The 24,177-nt window shown below is 57.4% G+C and overlaps 2 protein-coding genes across 18 annotated transcripts in view; one reads left to right on the forward strand and one right to left on the reverse strand.

Annotated features, from left to right (window-relative positions):
- KCNAB2 (potassium voltage-gated channel subfamily A regulatory beta subunit 2) overlaps positions 1-5,142 on the forward strand; it is a 39,264-nt gene extending 34,122 nt beyond the window's left edge. For all 6 annotated transcript variants that reach the window (XM_062593218.1, XM_062593222.1, XM_062593219.1 and 3 more), the window contains 6 exons: positions 1,976-2,061; positions 2,177-2,297; positions 2,477-2,571; positions 2,648-2,768; positions 2,848-2,936; positions 3,387-5,142. In XM_062593218.1, the coding sequence (XP_062449202.1) occupies positions 1,976-2,061; positions 2,177-2,297; positions 2,477-2,571; positions 2,648-2,768; positions 2,848-2,936; positions 3,387-3,476 (602 nt within the window). In that variant the 3' untranslated portion in view covers positions 3,477-5,142. The remainder of the gene's footprint in view (positions 1-1,975; positions 2,062-2,176; positions 2,298-2,476; positions 2,572-2,647; positions 2,769-2,847; positions 2,937-3,386) is intronic.
- Positions 5,143-5,730: 588 nt separating this feature from the next.
- Positions 5,731-24,177, reverse strand: part of CHD5 (chromodomain helicase DNA binding protein 5) — a 49,245-nt gene continuing 30,798 nt past the window's right edge. For 5 of the 12 annotated variants that reach the window (XM_062593660.1, XM_062593668.1, XM_062593661.1 and 2 more), the window contains 21 exons: positions 23,569-23,686; positions 22,467-22,591; positions 21,179-21,410; positions 20,963-21,088; positions 20,644-20,816; positions 19,343-19,517; positions 18,685-18,777; positions 17,979-18,067; positions 17,622-17,755; positions 16,870-17,014; positions 14,975-15,134; positions 14,743-14,822; positions 14,115-14,244; positions 13,336-13,443; positions 12,796-12,936; positions 12,415-12,523; positions 12,036-12,168; positions 11,273-11,468; positions 10,266-10,429; positions 9,767-9,881; positions 5,731-7,655 (listed from right to left, as the gene is read on the reverse strand). In XM_062593660.1, coding sequence (XP_062449644.1) covers positions 7,540-7,655; positions 9,767-9,881; positions 10,266-10,429; positions 11,273-11,468; positions 12,036-12,168; positions 12,415-12,523; positions 12,796-12,936; positions 13,336-13,443; positions 14,115-14,244; positions 14,743-14,822; positions 14,975-15,134; positions 16,870-17,014; positions 17,622-17,755; positions 17,979-18,067; positions 18,685-18,777; positions 19,343-19,517; positions 20,644-20,816; positions 20,963-21,088; positions 21,179-21,410; positions 22,467-22,591; positions 23,569-23,686 — 2,862 coding nt within the window. In that variant the 3' untranslated portion in view covers positions 5,731-7,539. Of the gene's footprint in view, positions 7,656-9,594; positions 9,646-9,766; positions 9,882-10,265; positions 10,430-11,272; positions 11,469-12,035; positions 12,169-12,414; positions 12,524-12,795; positions 12,937-13,335; positions 13,444-14,114; positions 14,245-14,742; positions 14,823-14,974; positions 15,135-16,869; positions 17,015-17,621; positions 17,756-17,978; positions 18,068-18,684; positions 18,778-19,342; positions 19,518-20,643; positions 20,817-20,962; positions 21,089-21,178; positions 21,411-22,466; positions 22,592-23,568; positions 23,687-24,177 lie in introns of all 12 variants that reach the window. The other 7 variants (XM_062593669.1, XM_062593662.1, XM_062593667.1 and 4 more) reach the window with 7 other exon arrangements.

A 24,177-nucleotide genomic window follows, 5' to 3' on the forward strand; every position in this document is an offset into this window, starting at 1 on the left:
ACTGAAGTGTGGTGGGCACTTTTTCTCCGTGAGCATGTACTAGAGATGGGCAAAATCGCAGGTCATGATGTTCCACTTCTTAGTGGCAAACTGTACTTCACGACGGGATGCAAGTGCTGGGAGAGTTCCCAGCCGCCCTGGGGGGCCTGCTGGCGTAGCGGGAGGGTGTGGGTGCCGCTGACGGCTGCACGGGGGGCGTTTCTCACCGGCGTCACCTGCAAGGCGGCAGAGGTGTGCGGGAGCTTTCGGCCTTCTGGCTCCCTTTCCTGCTGAATGCAGCGCTGCTCTGCCGGTGACTCGCAGCCGGCGGTCGGGCTGGTCGCTCGGGCTCGTCCCACTGCTGTGAGCCGCCAGCCTCCGTGCCGATGCGGCTGTCGTTACGGTGGCGAGTGGCGTGCAGCCAAGGCCCACGTGCCGCGAGTGGCACGCCGCCTCCCTGGCCTCCGTTCCCCACAACGTGCCTGGTTTTGCCCACCTCTAGCAGCCTGCACGTGCCGGACTAGCCTTCCTCCCCGTGCCACTCCCGCGGCTTGTGCAAGAGCTGCGCCGGACCTGCCCCGATTTCTTTGGTTGACACAAACGCAGCGCTTGGCTGAACGGCCGGCCCATCGGCGCATGCGATGGCCACGTTAGACCTTGTGCGAGTCTTTCTTTTTTCGCTTCCTTCATCTGGCACGACTCTGCATACGGCTTGAAGCTCAGCCTGCATGATTTGGGCTGAAGGTCCCGAGCAGAAATTCCCAACAGTGTTTCTAAAAACAGACAGAGCCGGGCCGGCGTTTCACACGAGGCGGGCCGGCCGCGCCATCTCCGGCTGGCTGGGCTCGCCGCACCGTTCTGGCTGCTTCGGGGGAGCTGCTGGCCAACTCAGCAAGGCTAGCGCTGCGGCCGCGCTGCGCGCGCCGGGCCCGGGCCGCGTGGGCCTTCCCCTGCGGGCCGCGGGCGCAGCGCGGCTCCAGCCCGCCGCCCGAGATCGCCCCGCGCAGCACGCGCTCGCCTCGTCGCCCGTCGCGAGCCTGGCACGCCGGGAGGGCGGCAGCCTCCTGCTCCGACCCGGCCAGAAGGCAGCAGCGCGCCGGGCATTTCTAGCTAGCGATATAGATTTTTACAGACAAACCTGCCGCCGCAGCGAGCCACTGCTGTGCCCAGTGCAGCACGGCGTGGGGCAGCAGGCAGAGCTGCCACAGCAGGTGTGCGCTTCCAGCCAGGTGACACGAGGCTGTTTTTAGAAACGCTCGTCTGCCAGCTTTCATTTACGTCGCCCCGTTTGCCATCAGCCTTGCAAGCACAGTATCACTGTAGCCTTCCCTGCGCCCGTGCTGGAGCGCGCACGCGCGCCGGGCGCCGCGGGGCAGCGCGCGGAGACGGCCCCGCCGCCCGCTCCCTCGCTCGCACGAGAGAGGCCCCCGACGTGGCGCTCGGCTCGCGTACGACCTGCGGCACCGGGCTGCTCTGAGGGAGCCTTACGCTCTTTACTCCGTACAGGGGCTTAGGAAAGCGTTCCTTTTGGACGGCCTTAAGTCACAGTTCGCCGGCCCCGGCGGCGCCTCGCCCCGCTCCCCCCGCCTTGCAGGGCTCCGAAAGCGCCTGCCTGACCAAAGCCCACGCCGGCAGACCCATAAACTGCACCCTTTTTGTCGCTCTGCCTCCTCATTTCAGCATCGTCGCACATGACCGCGCTGCGTCCGTACTGATCTCTCGCGTGCTTTGGTTTCAGTCTTTTTTAATAGCTTGGGAAAGGTAGTAAGTTCGGAGAAGGAACTTCAAGTGCCGTCTCTCCGGTGGGTTGTTTTTCGTTTCGTTTGGTTTAATTTCCCTGTCGAACTCCTGCCTCCAAGTTGGGTGTTTGGAAGCACGCTGCTTGCAAGCCGCCCGTGCCAGCGCGCCGCCCTTTCCTCCGGGCGCGGTGCCGCCCACGGCCGGGGCGCCGGCGCCCCGCACTGACGGCGGCCGCGGCTCTGCCTTGCCCCCGCAGAGACGGTGCGAGCCATGACCCACGTCATCAACCAGGGGATGGCCATGTACTGGGGCACGTCGCGCTGGAGCTCCATGGAGATCATGGTAGGGCGGCGCGGCGGGCAGGGGCCGAGCGGGCGCAGCCCCGCCGGCGCGCGGGCGGGCAGGGCGGCCGTGCCGGGGCTGCGGCCGGGCGCCGACCGGCTCTCGGGCCTTGCAGGAGGCGTACTCGGTGGCGCGGCAGTTCAACCTCATCCCGCCCATCTGCGAGCAGGCCGAGTACCACATGTTCCAGCGCGAGAAGGTGGAGGTGCAGCTGCCCGAGCTCTTCCACAAGATAGGTACCGGCGGCGGGGCGAGCGGGTGGCCCGGCCCCACGCCCACGCCGCCCCGCGTCCCCCCCCATGCTGGCCCTCCCGTCGGCCCGTACTGAGCGCCGGGCCCGCGCGCGAACGCCGCCTCGGTGAGGCACGGCGCAGCGCGGCCGCGGCACCACCTCCGCCTGTGCCGTCTCTTCCAGGCGTCGGCGCCATGACCTGGTCCCCGCTGGCCTGCGGCATCGTCTCCGGGAAGTACGACGGCGGCATCCCGCCGTACTCCAGAGCCTCGCTGAAGGTGAGGGGCCGCGCCGCAGCGGGCGGCACGGCCGGGCGGCCCCGCGCCCGGCCCCTCTGACCGCCTCGCCGCGCAGGGCTACCAGTGGCTGAAGGACAAGATCCTGAGCGAGGAGGGCCGGCGGCAGCAGGCCAAGCTGAAGGAGCTGCAAGCCATCGCGGAGCGCCTGGGCTGCACCCTGCCCCAGCTCGCCATCGGTAAGGGGCGCCGGGGCCGGGGCGCGGGGAGCCGGGGCCGAGCCGGCGCTCAGCTCGCCCTGCCTTTCTGCCGCCCCAGCCTGGTGTCTGAGGAACGAAGGCGTCAGCTCCGTGCTGCTCGGGGCCTCCAACGCGGACCAGCTCATGGAGAACATCGGAGCAATACAGGTGGGTGCCCGCGCGCTGCACCACGCCGCGGCACAGCCCCGCGGGCGGCCCGGCCGCCCCGAGCCGCTCGCTCCGCCCGGGCCACCCTTCACTGGGCGAGGGGCCCGCGGCCCGGAGCTGCCCTGCCGCTCCAGCGCGCAGCCCGGGGAGAAGCAGGGCGCAGACGCAGCTCCAGCGAGGTTTTGCCTCGTCACAAGCTGAGTCAAAGACCAGCCCCTCTCAGAGCCGAAAGCGAAGCCCCCCAAACCACGGCCTGTTCGTCGCCTGAAGCGCTTAGTTACCAAAGCCCTGACGGGGGCTCGCTCACTGCCTTCCCTCCTGGAAGGGACGCGGTGGGGGGAGGTCGAGCCCCAGAAACGAGCCCCAGAAACGAAGCATTCCTCCCGCTTTTGGCAGAAAGGAGCAGCGTTGCCTTAGGACTCTTAATCGTGTTTCTCTGGTCGCGTACAGGTTCTTCCAAAGCTGTCATCTTCCATCATCCACGAAATCGATAGTATCTTGGGCAATAAACCGTACAGCAAGAAAGACTACAGATCCTAACTGTGCACACCGTCCACCCGGACTCACCGTCAAGTCCTAGTCTCCCGTTCGCTTGCTTAAGCTTTGTTGAAGCAAAGTGGAGAGTGTGGTTTGCGTCAAGAACACAACACGTCAAGATGTTATAGAGAAATTGTTTAAAATGTTGCTGCAAGACAACATATGCTTATTATGTAACATTTTTTTTGAATGCAAGAAAAGTCACTGGTTGGGAAGAGCGCGAAAGCAATTGCACCCTAGCTGTTTAGCCTCTGAGCTTCCTTTTTAAACGAAGAAACTACCTTTTTTCACAAACACACAAGACGTCACTGTTTCCCATTAGTTCAGTTGCTTGAATATTCAGCTCTGGCATGTAACGCATTTCACTGGAAGGACACTAGTCTCCGGCCAGCTTTCCAGCGCGCAGGCTAACGTGAGCCTGGAGGACTCTGGCTGCGAGAAGCACCTGGGCATGTTAGAAACAGCTGCTTCGGACTACTGCACGCGTCTCCCGGCGGCTGCTGTTCTGTCGTTTCTGCGTCCGGGGGGCTGACGGGGAAGGTTTTTATTCTGGGAGGTATTCGGAGCAGATCAGCCCCGCCTCTGAAAGCTGTAGGAGTTCGCAGCCCCTTGTCCGGCACCTCCTGAGACCCCGGCGCCGCTAGGGCACGCGCCGCGGTGGGACACGCTTTCCTCTGCGCAGCGCTGGGCCACGCTCCCGGCCGCAGCCCGGCCGGCCCCCAGCCCCGTGGCCCGGCAGCCCACGCACCACCCGGCCGTGAGCCGCGGTGGGACGGGCCGCCGCTAGAGCCCAGAGCCCTAGAGCAACGCGGTGCTTTAACGTAGATAGCCCGCAGGAGTCGTTGCTTTCTAACGCATTAATTTTAGGTTCCAATTACAAACTTTCGATCGATTGGTTGCTCTAAGACACAAAAAAATCTTCTCTGTAACTGGGGTCCAAGAGACGTCGGGCTTTAACGCCAGCTGCTTCGTTCCCCGCGCCCCGGGCTGCGGCGCGAGCAGGCCCTGCGGCTGCCCGGCCCGTCGCGGCGGCGTGAAGCGGGGCAGGGGCACGCGGCTCACGGGCGCTCGGAGGGCAGTGGCGGCGCATCCGCGCCAGCTGCACGCGGTAAATGATGGTGACGCGCAGTCGAGCCGGGGGAGGGCCTGGGCAGCGACGGCGCCTGCCCTAGAGGCGGCGAACGCTGCGGGTTTAGCCGTGCTGTTACCCCTTTCCGAGCCCGCCGGCTCGGCCCCGCGCGGGGCTTGCTGACGCTCCTCCGGCCCGGCGCGCCGCTCACGCTGCCGAGGCGCCGCAGAGGGCGGCGCTGCGGCAGCACCGGCACGAGCTCGCGGCTGCAGCACTGGGGCGAGCTCGCGGCTGCTCCCACACACCAGACAGACACTGTGGGGCCTGGGGTCTGCGAGGCGATAGCCGCAGGGGGTCGTGTTCCATTATGCACACAAAATAAATACACGTACGGTTATTAGAGTAACTCAGCGTCTTCTCGTAACCTCCGCAGCCCGGGGGAAAGCGAGTAGCGCCGGGGAGCAGCAAGCTCTTCTGTCGTCCGGCTGCCGCGTGACCCAGGGGGCAGAAGTATTCCAGTGCTTCAGGTTACCGGAACCATATCCAGTACGAATCTTCCATTTAAAGGCAGATTAATACCAATAAACAGTGATAAAAGCAGCTGTGGTGGGAAGCGTTTTTTTCCTGGCAGGGCAACGGTGCCCTGCAGTAGCGCAGAGCACGGATCGGCGGCGGGCGGCCCCGTGAGCGGGTGGCAAGCGGGACCTTCCCCGAGCGTTGGTGGCCGCCGGGCCAAACCTCCTCGTGGCACGCGAAGCGAGCGCTCGCCTCGGCCCCGGCCGGCGCGGCACAGCTTGCGCTGTCCCCGTCTGTTACGGGAACGGGGACGAAAGACTCGTCAGAGGGTTTAATCCAGACCGAGAGGAGCCGGAAGGACTCGGAGGGCGGCTCAGCAGCCCCCTTGCTTTCTGCCCTGGGAGTGGTGAGGATGGGCCTCTCAGCGTGCCAAAGCGAGGGTGACCTGCCTCAGCTCGCAGTCCAGCGGCTCGGGCCGGTCCCGCACGAGGACATCCAGCCTGGCGCGAGACGCCAGGTGACGTCTCGCTTGGTGCGAGCCACGGCGTGGAGCTGCCCGCTGAACGCGCAGCGAGCGGAAAGCGGCGAAGCGAAACCGGCCTTCCCTCGCCTAGCGCGCTCCCCTCTGCCGAAGGGAGCGCTGCAGCCGCAAGAAACCCACCAGCGCTTCCGTTGGGTCCCTTTTAAAGGATTTATTAAAACACAAAACATAAACCAAAACACACAGAGCACAGAGTAAACGTGATTGTGTTGGTTACAGGTGCCATAAGCCTTCCTACCAAAGGTCATCGCGGCGCAGCATCACAAAACCACCTGGGCGGCACGAAGGCAAAGCCGCTCCCGTTTCCCCCGCTACGGCCCCCGAGCGTCTCCTTCCCGGCTTTAAAACCGTCCCGCGCAGTTCGGCGCGCTGCCGGGAGGGAGCGGGGGCTGCGAGTCCGCCGGCGCCCCCCTCGCCAGCGCCCCGAGCCGCCAGCCGCAGCGAACCCCGGCGCCTCCCTGGCCGGAGGCGGCCCGTGGCGCCCAGCGCGCTCGGCCGTGCGCGGAAAGCCCCCGCGGGCCCCCGGATCGCAGCTCGGATCGGGATACGAGACAGACAAACAGCTGAGATGGGCGAAGGGCGCTGCAGCGACGGGCTAGCGGAAAGGGACGCGGGCGCGAAAGGGACAGTGCCGGGAGGAGCCTCCCACCCTGCTTCCGCGCGCCCCAGCTGGGCTCACGGGGCCGGGAGCCTGCCCGCGTCCCAGTGAGGAAGAGGCGACGCTCCAGCTGCGACGCCGCTGCTCCAGCTCACCCCGTTTCGCGGCAGTTTTCCCCCCGCCACCGGCACAAACGGGACAAATGACAAGAGCACGAACGCTGCCAGGACTCGGGCTGCTGGAGGAGTGGCCGCTTCTCCAGGCGGAAGCGAGCTGCGCCTCTCCCCAGAAGCTGCGAATACCGCTGCCGAGCCGGCGGCCCGTATGTCTCCCACCAAGCAGCACCCCCGTTCCCTGCGCTCTCCTGCCCTCGCAGCCTCCGGCCTGCAGGGAGGCAGGAAAACCGGAGCTGCAGGCAAAGCCGCCCCCGTTCGCCGTACGGGCAGGGCAGCGCCCCGCGCCGGCACGCAGGGCAAAACGCCGCGGGAAGGCTGCGGCGCCTAGCACGCTGCCGCCGCCGGCGCCGCCCTCGGCAGAGGTCGCAGCGGCTCCTCTGCTCTCCCCCTTCCTAGCTCCGGCTTTCACCTCTCCTCCTCTCACTGGCACCTCGAACGTGCCCCCACGTCCCTGCTCAACCGCTGAGCCCCAGCCAGGGCGCCGCAGCTCTCGCCCCGCCGTGACCGTCTGCTCCCCGTCCAGCGCCGCGGGGAGGCCACGGCGCCAGGCTGGCGCCACGCGGCCACAGCATCGCGCAGGCTCCCGGCGCTGGAGCGCCCTGAGGGCGGGCTGGGAGCAGCGGGGAAATCCAGGGCAAAGCTGGGGCTTCGCAGCTCTCCGGGGGGGCACCCAGCCGGCGACCAGGGCGGCAAGGAGACCGCAGGGCAGCCGCGCTCCTCGCCGAGGAGCGGGGCGGGCTGCAGCGCGGCACCCGCCGCGGCGCTGGGCGGCCGCGTGCTGCCAGCGGGGCTGCCACGGTGCATGCATGCGCTCAAACACAGAACGGACATAAAAGTAGAACTTACACAGAACAGACTTAAGCTTAGCTCTAACGGTCACCTGCGAATAACTGGACTAGAAACAGAGCTTCCAACAGGTCTCCCTTTAAACCTGGCACATGTCAATAAAAACAGACGTAAATACTGATACCTTATTTCCCTTCTTAATTCATCCCACCTTTTCCAGACAAACTCTTCAAGTCTTCAATAAGAAAGTGCAAAAAATGTACAAGGAAATGAAATCCCCTTTAAAGAAGTTCTTGCAACGCTGAGGGGTCGTTTTGTTCGAAGCACACGCTAAGCACGAGCAGGACGGCCCGGGAGCGCCGGCACAGCGGCAGCGGGAGCTAGTCTTCGATGCAGATAACGTCGCCGTGCTTCCCCTTGCGCTCCGCGGCGGCGCCGTCTTTCAGCGACTCCGCTCCCTTCGGACCCGGGTGGCAGCAGAGAGGCCCACTGGAGGCTGCGGGGAGGACACAGAGGCCGCGTTACAGGCCGGCAGGCTCCAGGCCCCTCCCGTCTCAGGTGCTGCCGCGAAACGCGGTGCGCGGTGGAAGCACGGACCTCAGCGGGGCACGGAGAGCCGGGCCGGGCCAGGCGCCCGCCCTGCCGTCCCGTCCGCTCCCCTGAAAGCCGAGAGGCCGTTCCCACGCTCCTCCCCTCGCCCGCACCTCTAAAGCGCCTCCTGTCCCCTCCCCAGCGAGGCCAGCGCCTCACCTAGCCCGGGGGCTGCTCCAGCTCGCGGCTAGGGACCCCCGGAGACGCCCGGCCCTTTGGCGCCCCGGATCCGCCGGCCTGCCGCAGGCTTCAGAGCGGGCCCGAGGGCCAGCAGGAGCCGGGCGGCCGCCCCGGAGAGCGGAGCGCGGCACGGCCCCGGCGCGCTCCGCCGGCCCCGCGCCTCGCCCAGCGGGGGCGAGCGGCCGACGCTCACGGAGAGGTGAGGAGGAACGAGATCCTCCTCCTCCTTCCGCCGGGTGCCGCCGAGCTGTCCGCGACTGCTGGGGCTGCTTCTCGAGCAAGACAATCGTAACCGGTCGCATCGCGCCAGGACGGAGGCTCGTCTCAGGCGGCTCCGGAGCAAGGTGCCTGGCGCCACGTGCAAAGAGCCGACTGCTGAGGACGGGCTCTGAGGGGCCTTCTAGGGGCACTGCCAGAGAGCAAGGGGGAAGTTCACGAGTCGCTAGCGCATTCCCAACACGCAAGCAGCTAAAGCGAGCAACAAACAGGAGGAAAAGCAGAAACCTTTCACTGGGCCTTCTCTCTGCAACACGCTGTTTACACGCGGTTGGGAAGTTAAATTAAGTACACCTGCTCCAGCCAAGCCCTGCAAATGCAGGCAAAGGGCAACGCGGAGGTGACCAACCTCCCCAGCTCCGAGCACAGGCTAGGCTAAACGTAAACTCTGCCTCTTGGGGGTTTCTTTCCAGAATTTGATACGGATGCTCGAGAACAGATTACACAGAGGCAGACATCAAGTACTTCCACACAAGCAGGTTTTCAAAGCAAGTGACCCACCCGTCCTGGCACTTCCTTTCCTCAGGGAGGAGTCGGAGGCTTACTTAGAGGCTATGGCATGGAAATTATTCTAGGCGTAGAAAACAAGATATGAAAACTGCCAAAACAAAAGAGCGCAAACGAATCTGGTACACTTGGGAGCTAACTGCTAACTGCGCTTAGCATCACGCACAGTGACAGAACCGCCCACGCGCGAAGGGCAGGGACAGGGCGTTACAGAGAACAAGACCTCCCAGACAGGCGGGTATCAGGCAAGCAGCTCCGCTAAAACGACTCCTGACAGTGACATCCATGCCCACACAGCCTCTGCCAGCACCCCTTATCTCACCTCCAGGGAAGCTACGTGGAGTTTAATATTAGACTGTTAAAGATGGGTGCATCAAAATGCCTCCGGCGACAGCAAGCGCACGCACGAGGCGCCGTGCCCGCAGGGGCTCCGAGACGCTCTCTGCGTTTCGCTGTGCGCACGACGCACGTGCGAAGCCTGCCCTGCTCTTGCGCGGTTAATCCCAAGAACGCCTCCGAAACCCCGGCACAAGGCACGGCACACTGTTGCACAGCGCTGCGGGACAGCTGGCCAGGACCCTGCAGAGGGCCAACGCGGAGACCATCCCCCGCGAGCTGCCTGCCTCAGGCCTCGCTGGCACGGCACAACGCTTCAAACACGCTGCTGCTGCAGACGTGTGCCTGGGGAGGCCGTTCGAAGGTCCTTGAGATGCAGCAAGCTACCACCACCGTTCAAGAGGCAACAAAAACGACACTTCATACATTTTGAATGCATTTATTCGGTCCACCTTGTCACTGGCTGACTGTCATCATGTTGCTACAAGCCCCCTAACAAATGAAACGATGCAACGTTTAGCAGAGAGTAATAAGCGTAGCCTTACCTCAGGTGGAAATGAGAACTGCAGAAGTAAATCTTGGAAACGGCTAAATATCTATTGATAAGAGAGAAAACATCTTGCTTGCCCGGTGTCCTTCCACTTTGCTTGTGGCCCACTGAAACTTGCCACTTTAAATTTCTCTGCCAGAGAGTATCTGCTAGAAATCTCAACCTACCGGTCACATACGGTCCCAGAGGCATCTGACTGTAGTTGACAATCCCACCTGGTCCAGGACCTCGGAAATTTGGCCCAAAGTTGTTGTTGTAGATCTGGGATGAACCAAAGGAGCCCTGAAGAAACAAGAGGGAAAATCTGCTGTCCTGGAGCGCAGACGACAGCCCAGTTCTGCCCACGTGCTGGCCAAGCCCCGAGCTTCCCACCTCCTCCCCTCCCCTTCACCAGGCCCAATTCCCTTCGGATCTGTTCGCCGGTCACAGGACTGGATGCGCTCAAAGGGCGCGAGGAACAGCAGCAGAATTTGGGGCAATGCACGCGCAAGTCAGAGCTGGCCACGGCCAGCGCCTGCACCCCTTGCCCGGCACCAGCTCCTGCTCTTCTGCCGCCAGCCCCTTGCAAGAGGCGCCTCCCGCGGACGGGCCCCGCCGGCGGGAGGCAGCCGCGGCCCGCGCAGCACCCAGGCCGCCCGCGGCACGCGCCGCTCCGGCCCCTCTGACCTGCTGGGCGGCGGGGTCGCCGCCACGGGTGGTGAGGCGGCTGAGGATGCTCCGCTCAGACATCTGCAGCCGGGCGGCCACGGGCGGTATGCGGGACAGCATGGACGGCAGGCGCGTCACGTCAGCCTTCATGTCGCTCAGCAGCTCCTCTAGCTGGTTCAGCACTGCAACACACGCGGAGCCGGAGCGGCGCTGAGCCGGCGGGGACGCGCCGAGCCCGCGGGCGAGCCGCGAGGGAGCACCCGTGGCAGGAGCGGCGAGCTGAGCTCAGCCGCCGCGGGCAGAGGGGGAAGCACCGCAGCCTCCCAGCCCCAGGGAGGACACGGCTCTCGGGGAGCAGGCAGCAGAACGCGCCGGCGACCAGGAGCTGCTCCAGGGCAGCCAGGCTGGGGGCTGCTCCGGCACAAACGCCTGCAGCTCCGCCGCCGGGCGCTGGCCAGCCGACGGACGGGGTTCCCACGGGGGCTGTGCCTCACAAGCCCCCTCCTCACTGCATCTCCAGTGCTTCCCTCCTCCCAGGGAGCTACCCCTGCACAGGCAGGGCGTCCTCCTGAGCCCACCCGCACAGCCCTGGCAAGCAGCGCCTACACCAGCGCCCGCACAACTCTCGCTTCTGGCCAGGAGGGGAGTCCCTGAAACGTTCGCTCTTCCAGAGCGGTTCCGGCAGCACGCTCCTGTCCTGTCGCACAGGGAGGCTGGCCCGGAGCCGCGCAGTGCCATTAACGCTGGGCTTCGCTCCCAGCCCTCAGGTCACGCCACTTTGCCTTTTGCGTGTACACTTGTCAGGGAGCTCAGCAGAAGGGAGACGCAATGTGGATTCCTACCTACCGTGGCACCTTCTAACACACCGCAGTCTCCCCAGTAAAACCCATTCTATGATGTAAGCCAAATGAAAGAAACGACGCTACACAGGTCTCTCTAAGCTCATCTTACAGCCCCTCGAAAAGCTGAGACCTCCTACGGCTTTCTGGTAAGAGCTCTGCAGCAGACCCTTCTGCGGGACACACCTTTGTGCAGGACAGCGTTCGCAGGCTTGTTCCCAGCAAGAGATTCTTTGGAGAGGTGCTGGTGGCTTTCGGCAAGGCACTCCACTTCAGCCAGTCGGGCGTTCAATGCCATGGCCGGGTGATTGGGGTCTTGGGTCATGTTGAGGTACGCAGCCCTTCGCAACTGCTCCTCTATCACCAGGGCCTGCTCCAGCAGCTGAGAGGTACAGGAGAATAAGGATACTGCTCCGAAGGCTCCAGCTGCCCACACCAGCAGAACCCTTGGCTCACCACCCTCCCGCCACCTGCCTGACCCTCCAGAGCTCGTGGGGAAGCAGGTTGCTTCCTCATCCCCAAAGCAGGCCCATTCCAATGCTAAGCATCCCAGCAAGGGACGTCCCACCTGCCAGGCTGCAGCAGTTCAGTTTGGCAGCACTTCCATGTTCTGCAAGGTCAGGAGGGGGAACAGTACTCAGCCTAGCCCGCACTTAGACACAAGCCCAGAGCTATCTACTCCAACAAGCCCTGACGACCAGCCTGGCCCTGCGTACCACACTGCAGAGCCTGTGAGCTCTTCCCTTCCCGCAGCCGTGCTCCTCAGGGAGGGCCAAGCGCCCAGCGCTACGGGTGCAGCCGTAGGTGCCTCCTCTCCCCCTGCTACCACGAAAACTATACAGCTGCTTCCTCTTCTTGTACCAGAAGGCAACAGTGGACTCTGTCCTCACCTCGGGGCACTGCTCTAGTCTCCACCACTGCTACCGCCAGTCCTGGAACTGCAACTCACCTTGAACCGCCGGGCAAGGAATTTGTTCTTCATCTCGAGGTAGTTCCCCTTGTGTATCTCCGACTTGAACGGTTCATTCAGAATGACATAGCGCGGGTCGTTCTGGATGTCCTGCCAGCGGGCATAGCCATGACTGGGTGCACGTGCTAAGGGAAGAACTGGCCAGCTAACAGCACTTCCGCCACCCTTCAGGGATACGGCACCTCCAGCCCCCCTTTCCTGCCGCGGCACTATCACCTTACCATCACGCCAGCCGCTCTGCTCCAGCCCTGCGGCACAGCCTCACAGCTGTCCCACTGCTCCGCGGAGGCCTCCATCGCCATGCAGCCTCCCCACAGCCACATGCTCGGAGGGAATCTCCCGTAAACTTAAAGGATACGTGACAATTCCTGCCAGCAGCCAGTAGTCATGTCGCCGGTGCCAGATATCATAGATCTTGCCAGAGGAGATGGCAGCTCTTTCTTCGTTCTGCCACAGCGTGTGCAACTCTGTAGAAGCAGAGCAGAGACAGCCTGGTCAGCTAGCAGAGCTGTTGGGGACATCATAGGAGCACATCAGGCAGGATTAGCCACGAGATTTCCCAGGCAGCCACTGGCACAGTGCAAAAACGAGACATTTTCCAGCGAGGCTGTGAAGGGATCATGCTCAAGCATTATCAGGTTTCAACCTCTTCAAATGACTGCGCAGATTCTTGCAAAGGTTCCAAGCTTTCATGCACAAGCTCTGCGGGAATAACCAAAGCCTCGTCTCCTCCTGTTACCTGTAAAGCCACCGTCAGCAATGTTGAACATGAATCTAAAGTTTGCATTTCTCTCATCCTTCTTTCCTTCCTCTTCCTCCTCTTTTTCACCATTTTGTTGAGTCTCATTTTGCTCCTTGTCTTCCACCTTGGCATCCTCTGCTTGGCAAACATAAGAAATTATGCCTGTCTAATCTTACTCTGCCAAAAAGACCGAACGTCATCATTGCCCTGTTAACTGCAAGAGGAACTCCCCTGCTAAAGTCATTGTCCAAAAAGCCACCAGGCCACTCTGGGTTTACCATGAGCAGACCATCTGCCCCCGCCAGCAGGTCCTGCTGTTTTCATCACAAGTATGGGCAGTGCCCACTAGAACGGGGTTCTTTTCCTGCTCATGGCTTCTTAACATCACCATTATGCAAGCAGCCATCCTCCCCACAGCCCTGCAGGCAGAGCTTCCCTCTCCTCCTCAGCCACACACCTGCCTGCCTTCAGAGACAGGGTGCCCAGGGCCCATCAGAGCACTCCACACCCCTTCTGTAAGCAGGTCTTGCATCTTACCTGGTTTGACTTCTTTGTCCTCCCCTTTACCTGGACTGCTGTTCAACTCTGACTTTTCCAAAAGCTTCTCTTTTTCTTGAATCACCTCATCTGCAGAATACAGCAGGACTATGAGAAAAGCTTAACAGACAAAATGCTGTTCAGAGAATAACAACTTTTTCTGGACTGACCTATTCCGCTTTTAGTCTGACATGATTATATTGTATGGACATTCAAGCACTTCAGACAGAATATTCCTCTGCATTTTATTTAGAAAAACTATTTAGTTTTTCCCTGTTCCTCGAGGTATTTCAAGGAACGTACTACTATCAACAGAAAACGTCCCACGATTTGAGCATTCCCCATAATTTACTTTGTTTTGACTTGCAAGTTATATGAAAATAATGCTTCAGTATTACAGCATGGATATAAAGTACACTGTTTAGATAATGACAAAACATTATCAATCTGAAAGTACAGACTCCAGAGCTTTTTCAGAAATTTCTTTCTACAGGACATTTTGACATTCAGGTTTTCCATTGGAATTCAGAGAAAAGACCGACCAAAGCAATATCCAGGTGCCAGAACTTCCCACCAGCACAGAAGTCTGCTAGTCAAGAGCACCGGTGTATCTGAGACTGTCAGGGTACATGCTCTGATGTCTACACAACTCTAGCTGCACAATTTCTGCAGCACGAATCAACATCCCTAGGAACATCACAATCCTCACAGAAGTCCCAACGGCCGCTCACAGTGGAGCCTGCACCTGGGATCGCATTCACGTGAGCCACACAACTCACCTTTCACTAGAGCCTCCAGAGAAGGCTCAGCCTGTCCGCTCTCTTCTTGTTTCTCTTCTGTTACTTTCTCTTTGTTTTCAGAGCCTTCTTGATGTTCTTCTCTTTCCACCTTCTCAGCACTTCCAGGCACCTTAATTTATAGTGACCACACTAGATTAGCCCAGTACTCAATGGGATCTGTTTTTTTTTTTTTTTTTTTTTTTTTTTCCCCCCTCAAGTAACGCTGCAATGTTTCCCAAGAAACCCTTTCCACACCTCGGCAGAAGCTGCTGGTCAGCGGTGCAGGCTTAGGTTTGTGACCAAACTTCTCACCACAGTACTTCCACGATATTTTGCATGTGTGTGTGGGTGCAGTCTAGCTTGCCCATACAATAAAGACTGCAGAAACCCATGGGAGCACAGGGCTGTGATGTTCACACGGACTGCTGCTGCTGGGCCCCGTTTTGCAGATGTCAGCTGCCACAAAGCCCCCCGAGCAGTCACGCTGTGAGATATCTTTAAGGGCAGAGGCTGACGCCCAGCAAAGGAGAGAGCACACGCAGCACTTCGTCCTGCTCTGCCCCTTTCTCAGAGGGCACTCCGAGTGCCTAGGCAAGCCACGAGGAGATGCTGAAAGAAGTCACCCTACCTGGCTGTCAGACACCTTCTTGGCCTTCTGCTCTACTTGGTCCTTCTCCTCCTGGAAGCCCAGTTGTGTTTCTATTTTATCTGTAACAGCAGAAAAGTTATAGGCAGGTACCCCAGTGCCACCTGCACAGTGCCAGGCATAGGCAGATATCTGCAAAACCTTCTGAGGCCTTGGCCCACCTCCCTTTCCTTGATAAGTCAGCCCCAAAGCCACAATGACCTGGCATATTTACCTGTGAGGGAAACAGGCCCTGTGTGCATATGGGCTGGGCTGGCTGGGACAGGGGTGTTAGGATCTGAAGAAAGAATCTCACTGGACTTCTTGCTCTCTGAGCCTTCGAGAATCAGATCTGGGGTGCTGTACTTCCCGTTGACATGCTCAAACTCCTGGACCTGGGGCAGATGCACAGTGACAAGTCAAACACAGAGCAGATGACAGCACAGTAAGGTAACAGCAAAGCCAGTTCGCCCTCTCTGGGCTTTTCTGTGCCTGCCACCCTGCAATGGCACGTTTCACTGAGCAGCAGTCAGCAGTGTCCTCGCTAGTGTGGACTGTCTGTATCCTGCTGCTCTACAGACCTCCGGGTGCAGAGTGCCCCAGCCAAATCACACTACAGCACAGTCTCTCTTTGCCCAAGACAGCAGACTTGAGGTTTATGTAGGAAGTTCCCCATGCTCCAGCAAGCCTGCTACTCCTGTGTTTACTTTGCAGACATAAGGAAGAAATACCGAGTTAGCCCGTGTACGTGGCCCTGTGGCAGGGATATGACAGGATGAGAGCATGCGAACGACCATGCCAGTGCTAACAGAAAGCCTCTGCACACATGCAGGATGAACTGTAACCGACTGTTGGGAGTGCTCATGCAGCTAGTTTACAGCCCTAGCCCCCAAGTGCTTCACGCCTCTGTATGAAAGTTCTTAGCTTCCACTCTGCTGAAACCCCAGCAACGTGGCCTTTCTGCTCTCTTCCTTTTCTACAAAACACGTTCTTTCCTGCCTGTCCCACTCCCTAGACTGCAGTTTCCCTCTTCCTATACAGCAGAGCAATAGTCATTGCTCAAGACACAGCATAAAACAAGTGCTGTGACCTCCGACATTTCCCCTTCCACTTTTTCACACCAGGATCAGCTCCACTATCACCAAAGGGTCTTCCTAGGATAAGCCGTAGTGTCCTACTCATTAGTACACATATTAGGATGTGGGGGACCCAATACTGATGGAAAAAAAAATCTTGGCAATGGATTTGGCAAGTACTCCATCGCTTGCAATCTGTGAAAGCCCAGTTCAGCAAGATTCTTAAGTACGCATCTCACTTCATACACCTGACTAACCGCTGGTATCAGTGGGGCTCAGCACATGCCTTGGATTAGCCACATGATTTACTAGCTGAATTCAGTCCCAAATCAAGACCGGATGTCTCTCTAAAAGACATGCTCTGGTTCAATGACAAGATGCTGGGCACAATGCAAGTCTTGGCAAGTGAAAGTCTCTGGCCTGTACGGTACAGGAGGTCTGAGTAGGTGACCATAATAATCCCATCTGAAATGAAAAAAAACTAAGAATTTTTGCAAGTTCAAAGCACATGATTTTTTTTCCATGATTTTTCACCAAGTGTGCACTTCTAACCTCCAACTGATCTAAATCATTAAAATATCACATGCAGGTCTGTGGAGTTCCTAGTCAGTCCAGAGCAAATGAAATCCTTGAAGAGTTTCTTTTCCTGACATTTCCAGCCCAGTTCTGCAGATCCTGCCTCTTCAGACTGCTTCAGAAGCAGATTAACTAAGCGGCAGAATCGCCGCATCCATCCTGTCAGGGACATGTGACACTACTGATTCTGAAACTCACAGCTCTCTGTGGCTGAACACGTCTCCAACGACATTTCTCTTTCATGCCATTTAGACTACTAAGCATCTGTTCATCCTATGCACTTCCCAGGTAAAGTGGCAGGATTTGAAAGGCAATTTGCACTATTATCACATATATGTTTATGACAAAACTGAATGTACGCTGAGTCTTGGAGACTCAGCAAAGAATTTCCTGGCAAGCAGGCACTGAGCAGTTAATGACACTCATGTGTGTTCAAGAACATACCTGAAATGGCACATTAAAAATTTTACTCACCCACCTTCTTCCTTACTAGTGACATAACTCCTATCCTGGTCAGCACGTGCTGGCGTGACAACCCTTCCCGGGGAACGCCATCTGCAAAGGTTTCCGCACCATCTGCTCCAGGTTCACACAAGTGTCTCATGAACAGAGACACATAAGCCCTGCAGAAGGAAAGAGTTTGGTGCAGCATCCATGGACCCCTTGGTGAGCAAAGCACCCATATGGCCTGCTCTCGCCAGCGTGAAACGGCCGAGTCTTATTACCATTCACAGGAAACAAGAAGCCACACGCTCCGCTCCCTTTCTATTCCTTTTCATACTACTGGCCGATGCCTTCCTGGTATAAATGGCAAACACCAATTTGTAACAGTAGCAAGGAAGAACATGCTGTGCTAAGCTCTGCACACATGCAGTAAGATCTAGCCTATCCTAAAGAGATCACTATCCCAACAGTGGCCTTTAACACACAGAAAAAACATTCAAATGAAAGAGGTGAAGACTCTGCAGAAAGAGCCCATGGTGGGGGGTGTGCAGGCATTTGGGCCAGGTACTGCTGCCTACCTGGCTACGTCAAAGCCACCACCTTGGTCCAAGGCCTTCTGCCTCTCCCCTTCCCTCTGGAAGGCGACCAAGGAGACGGTGACATGGCAAAACTTATGGGAAAACAAAGCAGCAGGGTGACTGGAGTTTGTCCTGAATGCGTAGGTGGTCACAGCCGTCAAACAGAGCCCAGGACAGACCTGACTGTGTCTGCCCGAGATCCCCATACCTGAACTCCTTCTCACTCTTCCCTCGCAGATCCCGGACCAGCCAGTGAGAATTGAACGCATCCTGGGGGGGCATTCCCCAGCGCATGATAGCATTCAGGAAAGCCTTGCGCTGACGGGCGTTGAACCCAAGAACCTGCAGGGAGCAGAGGGTGTTGCCAGGATCACTACGCAACCTCAGAAAACACGTAGCATCTCAGAGCCTCACGGCTGTCACGGGTGTGCCGAACCAGGCCTAACGGGCTGGTAACCCCACACAAATCTGCCCGGCTCACGAGCCGAAGGCAGTCCTGGCACAACTCTGTTAGACATGCTCTGGGGGCTGCTGGCTGTGCCCAGATCTAACAACCGGCACTCACCTCGATATTTCCCCCAACTCTTGCCAGCAAAGGAGGGAGAGGCTTGTCTCGGTCAGTCTTCAGCTGTCTCCGTGATTGTCTTCTGCCACCTAGAGTCAAGCAACCTAAGTGGTGAAGATGCCCAAGGATGCCTAAAGAGCCAATGCTGATGGCTCTGTGCCCCTCCTCAGGCACTGCAGAATCCCCTGGTCCTCTGCTGCCCCTCCCGTGATACGCTGCAGAAGGCACTGCCACCACTTCTTCATCTCCTGTGCTTCAGAGCACAGACAGCACAGAGTGGAATGAAGCTTCCTGCACTCCCTCCCAATGGGAGGGAGACCAAGAAGCACCTGCTATGAGCACAGTCTAGGGGTGCAGGGTCCTTTTCACCCGTCATGCCGGCCTTCCCAAACCAGGGGCACTCTTCTGTGCTTACCAGGCAAGGGGATACCATGCCTATTACATCCTGACCCTTCTACCACATGAACCAGACCAAGATCCTGCAATGGCCAGTGGAACAAAACAGCTTGTCGTTTTCCCTGCCTGGGAGACTCCTCACCTGGCTGAGCAAACGCGAATGCCTCCCCCGAGAACGGAAGCCCAGAAGCAAGCCAATCCAGATCCCCCCAATCCAAATGTCACCTGAAATCACAGGCTGCCACTGTGGAGGAAGGGGAGGGAGTCCTACAGAGCGAAATTTTGGAGAGTATTAAATGTATTAACTCACTCTGACCTTCTGGTCTTTCTTCAAAGTCTTCATCCTCATCCTCAGAGCCAATGGAGTACTCAGACTGGTTGTCGGAGAGCTCATCCTGCCACTCTGCAGAGAGCAAGGGAGGTGAGGTTAAGACAGTGCCAGAACAGCAGGAATCTGCACACATGCCCAAGAGGGAGATCCAGGACAGACAAGAAGCTGCCCCTGGGGCAAACAGTCAGGTCGTGCAGTGCTACTGGCATTGAGGGCAAGGCAGCAAGATAGCAGGAAACAACCACCAGAAAATCACATTCTGAAGTGTTCCAAAACGAGCACTCTCCTCTGCAGTAAAAAAAAAAAACCACTTTCAAATATTTTGTCCATAGCTATGTGTTTCTTAAACCAATGCTACTCCCTGCAAAAATAGACTTTACCGATCAAAAGCCAAAACACAACAAAAACTTTGAAATTTTCAATCCTGAAAAATTTAGGCATCTGGGAAACGCATACCAAATCCATGCGGTCTACCAAACCCTGGAGAGAAACATCAAACAAACCACACTGCAGCCATTACATTCAGCACAGTCCCTGTTCGTGCCCCCCCCCTTATTTTTTTTTGGACAAGCAAGCGCACGGGAACTGCTGCCAGCTGTGAGCCCTTCTTTCAGGAGCACAGTGGCAGAACCTGTACCTTGGTCCTCCTGTGAGGCATCGTTGTAATTGACCTGCTTGCGAATTCTCTTCCCTTTCCCTAAGTTCCTGGCCAGATCTTCCTGCTGCTGCTCGTAGTGGTGCCGTAGCAGCTTCTCCCAGTAGTCAGGGTCTACATTCTCCTCCTGCTTGATGATCTCACGTTCTACCTCCTCCTGCAAGGCAAAAGAGGAGAGACTTGACATCAGGCAGCAACAGACCTCCCCACATCACCCTGCTCCCTGTCCTTCCACTGCACTCCAGGGAAAGAGGGAGGGAGGGCTCCGAGTCACTCGCTAGCAAGCGAGATCTTCAGACATGCTTCAATTGCCAGTGGTTTGCTGCCCTCACCCCACATTACTTGTACATATATATTTAAGATTTGGCCCCTGGGTTTTTGCCCATATGTACTGACTTCAGTGCAATCTCCCAGCAAGACATCTGTACCCAGAAATAGCTCCTACAACACTGCCATCCATCCTGCCCTAGAGTGCCTATGCTCACATCTAGGGGAAAAAAGAAAAGAAAAAAAAGAAAAAAAAAAACCTTACAGCTCTGCAGGGATTTCCCAGAATAGTAGCCTACTATCAGCTTGAGAGTCAGATGAAGGAAATAAGTCAGTTATCCACTGGAAAAATAAGCTACAGCAGTACAGTACATAGGAAACATCATGCCCATTCCCAGACTCCAGGGAGAACTGCCCTCAGAGAAGGACAGAAGGACTTCCTCCTGGTGGGAATATCGCATCCTGCGGTTTTGAGAATAACTGGAGCAGAGACGTCGCAAGGAAGACGCCCAAATCCACAGAGTGCCTATCAAAGTGGACGTTTCGCACTTCTTCAGGTTCCCACGAAACCTAGCCCATGAGCGCCTGGAAATTCTGAGTGCATCCATCCTCACAACAGCCCATCTGACGCTGACGCTTTGAGTATGGCTGTGAGGCAGATACGAATTTGGACAAACTGCCCTGCCTGGCAATGAGCCTTCTTCACAGGCACCAGGAAGAGGTCTGATTTCATGAGGTCCCATGTCAACACGTACAGAGCACAGCTTGAACTGCTAATGGCACAGAACTAAGACAACTTTGCTTCCTCCACCTACAGCCAGTCCCCATCAGCCCCAGGTTCCCTGGGTCTTGAATGATCTATCACAATCCTGACCTGTCACTGCTGTCATCGACACAGAGCAAGGAAGAGTCCTGCCTTGCACAGAAACACTTGCAAAAAACAAGAAGCAAGGAGTAGAAACACAGAGAAACATACAAAGAGATGCAATTAAAAGACATGATACTAGTCACATTACCACACCATCCTCTTCTCTCACAACATACTGGGCCACTTTAAAGGAGCTCAGATACTCGTTCATGTTTTGCAGCTCTGTGTCATCAGTTGCATCTTGGTTCCGGTCCAGAAGCTTAGAGATGGCAGCATCATCGTAGTGAATCACACTGCTGTCATCCACATCCTTATTGTCCCCTGAGGGCAAAACCAGGGGAAGGGAAAGGCAAATCACCATGCTGTAGAGCACAAGAGCCACCACAGCCCACTCCCAGAACCAGGCGAGCTCAGGATGGTGCAGGGTCAGAGAGGGGGAAGTCACTCCAACAAGGCGGGTTACAAACCTGGTGGCGTGCCACCATGCTTTTTCTTCATGCCAGGAGTCACTGAACCACCTTTGGTTGACAGTGTGTCAGAGAAAGGGGTGACCGCATCCGGCATGCCGATCCGCTGGCCCTGAGAGATCATGCCTGAAAGCGGAAGAACATGAGAATGAGCCCTTGCTGCTCAGAGGTGGAGCTGTCTTGCTCAGAGCATCCCCAGCCCCTCCCTGACCTCACCTTCCACATCATCCTTAAAGAGCTCTTCTGTCCCAAATTTGAGGATGTCATCCAGCTCTTGCTTGGTCATGGAGCCCGACTTTGAGCCGAGCCCTGGACGGACCACCAAATGGGTGAGCATCATCTTCCTTTTGGCCACCTGAGTGATGCGCTCTTCAACGGAGGCTCGTGTCACGAAGCGGTAAATCATCACCTTCTTGTTCTGCCCAATGCGGTGAGCTCTGCTGAACGCCTGTGGGCGGAGAAGGGTGCTGGTAGGGCAGCTGCCAGAGGCTTGTCCGCAGCCAGCCTCACTCCGGCTTTCAGCAAGCCAGGAGGAGCCCCTCTCCCCCATAAGCAAGGGCACGGGGGCCAAGCGCTCAGCGCAAGGCTGGGAATCAGCCCCCTCGCTGCCGAGCACAGTGCCATCTGAGCAGTCCAGGTTTCTGTTCCCTTCAGGCTGCACTGGCAGCGTGGAGGCACCACCACAGGTAAGGCTGAATTCAACATTCAGGCTGCCACAGGGCAATGGAGCGAGAGGGGCTCCTCAGAGCCAATCTGAAATGCTTTGAAGAAGCTCTCCTTCCCTCTCAATTGACTGCAGGAGAGCTAACTTCCGAATTCAGGCCTCTCTGTGAAGCATCTGAAGGCAGGCAGCACAGACAGCTTCCTCTTAGGAACTCTCTGTCTGCAGATTCACCGGGCCCTAACTTCTTCGCTGTCCTACACCAGCACATCCCCTTGCCTCAGCCTCAGGAAAAAAGAAAACACTGGCAGAAAGGGATTATAATAGTGTATGAAACTCTGGGGAGAGGACCTTCTCTTGGTTACTCCCTTCTCTCAGCATGGAAGCAGGAGAGAGAGAGAGGTGCTTCTTTTTGCTTTCCCATTATTTTTAGGGGCTTTTGACACTCACCCACTCCAGCTGCTATTTCCCATTGATGGTCACCATTAGCTAGGGATCCACCATGGGCTTTTGGTAGCCCATGGTAGCCCAAACAGAAGTTCTCCAAAAGAGGAGGGGACACCTCGTTATGAACAAGCAGCAAAAAGAGGTGAGAACCCCATGGAACAAAGCCAATGTTCATATGCCAGACCTTTCCCGCAGGTCCAGAGCAAGGTCAGAGGACCCAGGGCTCCTAAACAGAATCATGCCCTGTAAATATTGCAGAAAATGTCAGTAACCTGAGAGAAAAAAAAAATGATTTTGGTCTACATTTGGGATCAAGCCAGTGTATAGGATGTGCAAACAGAGGGTCCAGCCAGAAAGGTACTTACTATACTGGAAGGAAAAGAAAAAGTAATAAACCTGGATGTCATTGTGGGGATTCCAGTCAGAATCATAAATAATGACTGTGTCGGCCGTAGCAAGGTTTATGCCCAGACCACCAGCACGGGTAGAGAGGAGAAAGCAGAACTGCTGAGCACCAGGAGCTGAGAAAGACAAACCCACAGGTGGCAAAAGGTGAGACAGAAAGTAGCTTGGCTTACTAGGAGATGTGCAGTATTGTGCTTTACTTATAAAACTGGGGAAACCATCAGTCTAAACACAAAAGCAAGAGGCAGGGAAGGCAAGAAGTAAGAAGTACATCATTTCCTGGAAATCAGCTACTGGAGAAAATACAACTCCAGACCTGAAGGGGAAGTTCTGCAATCTACTGAGACCTTTAAAGGAAATGTATGAGTCTTTCGGACCAAGCAGCCTGTCTTTAACCCACTGGAAATTTATTGTATGACACAACTGAAAAGGGTTAATCACATGGTAAAAACAACTCAGCGCTATGCTTCAGAAACTTTGGTTAAAAAAGCTGCATAATAGCACACAGCCTTTGCCCACAATTGCCTATTCCGTGAGCAAGCATGGGGCTCCTTGGACACAAATGGCTTCATCCAGCAGTTGGCTGCATGTTGCAAATTCACCTCACTGCACAGAAGAGATTTAAGCCCATCCTGGATAGTCTTTTGAGTATTTTCCCTCGGTAGCGATCAACAGAGGTACTGTACAAACACTTCTCTCATCTCCCACAGCGGCATCAGTCAGCATCAGCAGCTCTGGAGAGAACAACGCAGGCTGGCTGCACTCACAAGGGAAGCGGGGTTAGAAACTAGCTGGGTCCACAGGCTTGTTCCTGTCAACACGGCTACACTGGGCACAGCTTCCTCATTGGGGAAGCTCAGACTCAACTCTCTTAGCAAGAGTAAAGGAAGGCTGGGCTGCCCCGACCGGCCCTGCTCACAGGGCAGCCAGAGACCCTGCGCTTCACACGGGTCAGTGGCACCACGGTAAAGGACAGCGCAGGAGCCTCCCTGCTTCGCCCCCTCCCACGCGCTCACACCGGCTCCCGGGGCCGCCCAGCTCACCCTGCCCGCACCCACGTCCACACTCGTCAAGGGAGAAGAAAAGTCAGTACCATTAAACCTGTCTATGGCCTCCTGGCGCAGGCCTCCAGTGATGCCCCCGTCTATCCGCTCGTACTTGTAGCCTTCGTACTCCAGGAAATCCTCCAACAAGTCCAACATCTTTGTCATCTGCACAAGGCAATTCTGGCGTGAGCAGCTCTGTACAGCCCACGTGGGAGCAGCACCGAGGAGCAGTTTGGGGGGAGACCCCTCTCACAGCACAGCTGCCCAGGGACTCGGACACGTCGCTCCGAGGGAAACGCTATTCCCGAGACACAAGGAGCAGACAGACCTCAGCTCCCCACCTCTCACCACGTCCTCTGGGGAACACAGAGCTGCGCACCAACGCTGCCTGGCCCCCAGGCTGCACCCATGCTCACAGCCGGCAGGCACAACGTGGGGCAGGAGTCTGCCGCATGCAAACGGCAGAAGTACTGCAGACAAGGAGCCACCACGACAACAACGCTTTCATGACATCTAGAGGCAGCTCGGAGGCCGCTTTGCAAACACAAAAGAATTACAGCTGAACAGCCTGACTGAAGTGGAACACTGCTACTGTTATCTCATTTTCATTGATAGATAAAAAGAAGTTTTACACATTAAAGGAACTCTCTCAGGAG

This window comes from Rhea pennata, chromosome 22 (genome assembly GCF_028389875.1).
Source record: "Rhea pennata isolate bPtePen1 chromosome 22, bPtePen1.pri, whole genome shotgun sequence".
Lineage (NCBI taxonomy): Eukaryota > Metazoa > Chordata > Aves > Rheiformes > Rheidae > Rhea > Rhea pennata.